The following is a 5,368-nucleotide window of genomic DNA, read 5'->3' as shown; positions in this document are numbered from 1 at the left end:
TTCTTTCATCCCCCATGCCTGTTTCATTCAACTTGACCAGGAGGGACGAATGAAACAAAATTTTTTTTTAAAAGTTAATGCCAGCTGTGTAATGATGACTAATGGCCATCTCGCCAGGAGATGTCAGTTGGACTTCAGACCAGAGGAAGTAAGGTGTGTAGTGGTGGTGACTGACAGCGAGGCACTGCTCCCTTGGACTTTGGGCTCCACAACACAAGACTTCCAACTGCCACCCAGTATTTATGCAGGTAAGGCGCAGACAGGATAGCACAGTCAAACCACAGACAGCATTCAACAACTCAGAACATACAGTCCAAGGAGGTAAGAGAAGATTGAAATAAGATTTAATTACCTGTAGTAACTTTTACAAAATGTGTGATTTCAGGATTTTGATGTTGGTGTTTTAATGTAAATGTATGCATTGTCATTTATTTGACCTCTTTTTTTTCCCAGGCCGTGAATCACAGAATCATGAAGGTCCTAGTTGTGCTTGCTTTGGCTGTTTTAACTGGTGAGTTTTATCTTTTATTCATTCAATTATATATCTAGGGATTATATGAATGATATTGTCAGAAAAGGTAGCAGATAGAATAGACATTCTAAAGCACCATGACCAAGACATGACTCTAAATGTAATGCTTTTGGCCACAGGTTGCAATGCCAACCTCTTCTATGCTGATGAGCCCAAACCACAACTGGAGCAGCTGACAGATGCATTCTGGAACTATGTTGCCCAGGCAACTCGTACGGCAGAGGACACAATTCAGATGATCAGGAAATCTCAACTGGGAGAGGAAGTGAGGTAAGTGTTGTGAATTTGAAATGTTTCTAAAGTGATTTCAAAAGATTTTATCTTGCCATTTAAATGCAAAAAGTATTTATTTAAATGCTTGTCTCTCCCTGACAGCACTAGGTTGACAGAGAGTGCCGATGTGGCCAGCCAGTATGCCGTCACCCTCCAGAATCAGATGACCCCTCTGGCTCAGGAGCTCATGACCAAGATCACCCAGGAGGCTGAGGTTCTGAGAGAGCGTCTGGAGCAGGACCTGACCACCGTCAAGGGGAAACTGGAGCCTTACACGGAGGACATGAGGGCCCAGGTTCTGCAGAGGGTTGAGGAGCTCAAGGCTGCCGTGGCTCCCTATGCCCAGTCCGAGTCCCTGAAGGCCACCCTGCTCCAGAAGAGTGAGGAGCTGAAGGGGAGTCTGGAGCAGAGTGTGAAGGAGCTGCAGTCCCAGCTGGGCCCCTACACCGAGGAGCTCAGGCAGAAGGTGGACCAGCACCTGCAGGACTTCCAGACCAACGTGGCCCCCTTGGCTGCCGATCTCCAGACCCAGCTGGCCCAGAGAGCCCAGATGGTTCAGCAGAACCTGGCACCCTACGCGGAAGACCTGAAAGGCAAGCTGGACCCCTACGCCCAGGACCTCAGTGCTCAGCTCACCTCCCTCTATGAGTCCTTCACCAAATCCAGCTAAAGACACTGCTATTTTCATGCTTCAGTAATTTATCAGAACTTGATTCAGAGCTATTTCATTCAGTTGCCTTTTTACATTGTGTTATGAATTTATTTATTTAAGTGTGATGAAAATGTGGTAATATGTATAAATAAAACATGCAAATTAACTTTTAGTGACACTTGTTAATTTATTTTTGAAATTTGGTTTAACTGTCTAGTTGAATCAGTACTACATAATGCTATATTATGTGAAGCACAAATTGAAACCTTAAGCAGTCTTTGGATCTTATCACAACAGTGCTAAAATAAAAGGGCAGGGTAGTTTCATGCACCCTTCTGAGGTACATGGATCATTGGTTTCTGCAAATGGGTGTAAGCTCAGGCCACTGACACAGTGAACATGCTTGTGTGGTAAGGCTCCAGTTAATACTGTATGACTTTAAGATAAGAACAGATACAATGAGTGACACCAGACTAAAACAAATTATCTCTCCCACCTGCTTCCTGTCACTCTTCACAGACAAAAAGCCAAACAATTGTTATGTATAGTGTGTAAAACAGTCTTTGTTGTCTCTGTCTAACAGCTTTGAGTTATTAGAGATCTTTCACTTTTTCTATTTAAGATGACGTCAGCATGCTTGACACACTGTGAGACCTACTTAACTCACATAACCTTTTGCAGTGATCTCTTGATCATGCAGAACAGATATACAGTTTTGTTCAGTTTTTTAATGACCCACCTTCCTGACCTATCACAAGAGAAGTTTCCTACCATCATGCTATAATACCTGCGACTCTCAATGTTTGGTTGCACATGGGAAAAGGTTGTCCCATATAATGTCTAATTCAGCGGTAAGTGTAACGCAACACTCAGACCCTAATAAGTTCTATCTCTTTCCTAAGTAACACAAACGGTTTCCCCACACTGACAATTGAATATTCTCACGTTTTGCTTTGAAAGTTGAACCAAGTTCAGCGCTCAGCTTGTTCAATGCTAGCATTCCGCTGGCGCTACCCACGTTCCGCTGCCTAACCATAGAGAACAATAGGTCTTAAAAGTAATACGGCAATATCTTTTATACTTGACTTTATTGAGGTGATTCTAAGTATTCTGGGATATCTGGGATAATCCTTTGCAGGGCAAGTTCCATCAAATGGCATTTATCGTAAGGAATTCACCAGTTTGACTAAACCTTGTAATTCTTTATTGATACAGACACTACTGTTAAATGCAGAAGTCTATTGTTAGGGTGTGGTCACAACTCTGAATATTCATTTGCATCCGAAACAAAGAGTGTGCATTTGTTTTTGGGTGCTGAATACCTCAATTCATGGTACTTTCTAGCCTAGAAATCTTACATTTGCTGCCAGGGCTAGTCTAGCAACTCTCCGTTGGCTTGTGAGCTCCAGATCCCCAGACTTCGCCGGGCCAATGAAATCGTGTATAGAGTCGGTAGGTGGGCTTAACATTATGATTGATGGCAGAGTTGCAACGGTTTGGCTTGAATTCCCTGCTACTTGAAAACAAATAAGATGGATGTTGCTGTTGGCGAACAGTGGGACACGAGTTAAGCTTTTATTAAGTTGGCAAACGTTTGAACTAGCCAACTAGCTCCGCTGGTGGGAAACGCATGGGACTCATAGCGCTGCCGCTGTCCTATTGCGTGCAGAGGGAATTTGAAAGACAACTGATTATCCCGCCCCTCGGACTGAGGACTGCGAACGGTGAGTGTCCAGACCCTACATGTAAATGTGGGTCTGGCTCGCCAGGCTAGGTACTTTCAGCATATTTGTTAAAATATGTCACCGGTTTACTGGCAATATTTTAAACTGACATTATTGCACCAGAATGTATTAATGGGATTTCAAAAACTTTATTGGTGACTAAAGACAACATCTCGCCACCAATCTAATTGTAGTGTGCCCCAATTGTCTTTATGTCCATCAACCAGCTTGCTTTTCATGTGGTTTCAGTATGAGGACCTTTGGCTTTTTTTACTGGTCCATAAAACACTTCTTCGTCTCGGACTCCCAGGGAGGAGAATTTCCACTTAGCTCAGACTGTTAAAGGTGAAAGTTCAAAATGCATTTCAGGACAATAACTTGTTGGCTGGACTCTTGGCATCAGTGTAAAGCACCTCATGAGTGCAATCTAATCAGAGTCTGAAATGGTGTGGTGGTGATGTGCAATGAATGGACAAAGTACTATCCATTAGTAGGGATTACCCTAGTAGGTGTTCATGGCAGCTTGAATGGGTCATAGTGTATGCCCTGAGGTGAACTGTATGTCTGTTGATACTCACAGACTTTAAACAAAAAGCATACTTGTTGACATGTGTAGGTTATTGTGTTCTTTGTAAGGCGAGGATCATACTCGAAATAACAAAGCGGCAGCGGTAAGCGTAGCACAACGCTCAGAATATAATAAGTTCTATCTCGTTCCTAAGTAACACAAACGGTTTGCCTAAACTAAAAATGTAATACTCTTGCGTTGTGCTTTGAAAGTTGAACCAAATTCAACGTTCAGCTTGTTGAATGCTAGCGCTGCCACCATTCCACTGCTATAGATAGAGAACAATAGGAAAGCTGCTGCTTGCCGCTGGCCAGTGTGATCCCTGCCTAAGAGTGATGCCAGACAGTTGTGGGTTTGATATCACGTTCTGCCACTGCTGTGCCCCTGAGCAAGGCATTAAAGCCCAACTTGCTCTAGGGGGACGGTCCTTACTGTAATACACTGTAAGTTGCTTTTTTTCTACTGATTTTGTACTTTTCTTGTCTGTTTAGTAATAATAATAATAATAATGGTAACTAGATGTACCGCAGAGCGGTACAAAATATGACCGCCGCCCAGTCCAGCACATTCTTTCCACAAAAATATGTCACGCTGAAAGGCATATGTGATTCGGTTGGTTGGTGATTCTAATTGTCTCACTGAATTGCATCATGCACACTCAATTCTCACTGGTATATGCTAGACAACAAGTACCAAAACATGATTAGTTCATAGATTTCACATGTAAAATACATTTTATACAACCCCACCCCTATATTGCCTGTTCATAATTCTGAGAAATTCTTGAATTGTGTGCATGTGTGCGTGTACATGTTTATGTTTATGTGTGTGTGGGTACAGTAGGTGTGTGTGTGTGTGTGTGCATGTGCTTGTGTGTGTGCCTGTGTATGTGCCTGTACATGAAATGAGTGGTTATGAAATGGGTTGACATGGCCCCTTAAGGTCAACATACAAAAAAAAGGTGGTCCTCCTAAACCCTATGGTTCTCGAGATATTCACAGAAAACTGTGTCTGCCCTACCCTCCTTTCGGGGGGTCCAGTCCAACGGGGTGGCTACAGATCAAAACGAAAAACGATGGTTCCATGCTATCCATTAGGGGTGTCACGATTCTCCAAATCCTCGATTCGATGTAATTTTCGATTTTAAAGTCACGATTCGATTCTATTTTCAATCTTTTTTTTTAATATTACTATTAATGCATTCCTTATATGTTATTTACTCTTTTTGGCCTTTTCTTTTTCTGTTTCGGGGGGCTTTTATTTTGAAACCGCTTTTTAATTTGAAACCGTTCCAACCGCGAGGTTGTAATGTAAACTGAACTAACATTAGGCTAAAACAGAGACGTGAACATAGTGAAATGAAACAACACAGAATGATCATTTGATTGTTTCAGCACACTCCGAAGAGACCCAAGGTTAGTGTTCATGGAATATACCAATGTGCATTTTAAGCCTTAAAGTAACTTTGGACTGTAACTAGATCACCTTTTCACTTGCTAAGTTGAGTAGGCTAAGTTAGCTTTAATTGATGTGAATGAATGAATACTTCCACACCGGTGATTTCAAAGTAGCAAGAGGGGCTTTGATTTCGGTAGGTTGATGTGTATATTTTAACTGGC

General features: G+C 42.3%; 1 protein-coding gene across 1 annotated transcript; it reads left to right on the top strand.

Annotated features, from left to right (window-relative positions):
- Positions 1-388: 388 nt before the first annotated feature.
- Positions 389-1,519, top strand: LOC143118826 (uncharacterized). Its single transcript, XM_076279943.1, has 3 exons — positions 389-511; positions 652-802; positions 908-1,519. The coding sequence occupies exons 1-3, from the start codon at positions 472-474 to the stop codon at positions 1,473-1,475; spliced, it is 759 nt and encodes a 252-aa protein (XP_076136058.1). The 5' UTR covers positions 389-471; the 3' UTR covers positions 1,476-1,519.
- The last annotated feature ends 3,849 nt before the right edge of the window (positions 1,520-5,368 follow it).

This window comes from Alosa pseudoharengus, unplaced genomic scaffold (genome assembly GCF_046254945.1).
Source record: "Alosa pseudoharengus isolate Yale_2024_CS ecotype anadromous, Long Island Sound unplaced genomic scaffold, YU_APseudo_1.1 YU_APseudo_1.1_scf_12, whole genome shotgun sequence".
Taxonomy (NCBI): domain Eukaryota; kingdom Metazoa; phylum Chordata; class Actinopteri; order Clupeiformes; family Clupeidae; genus Alosa; species Alosa pseudoharengus.
This window is presented reverse-complemented; position numbering and strand designations above follow the sequence as displayed.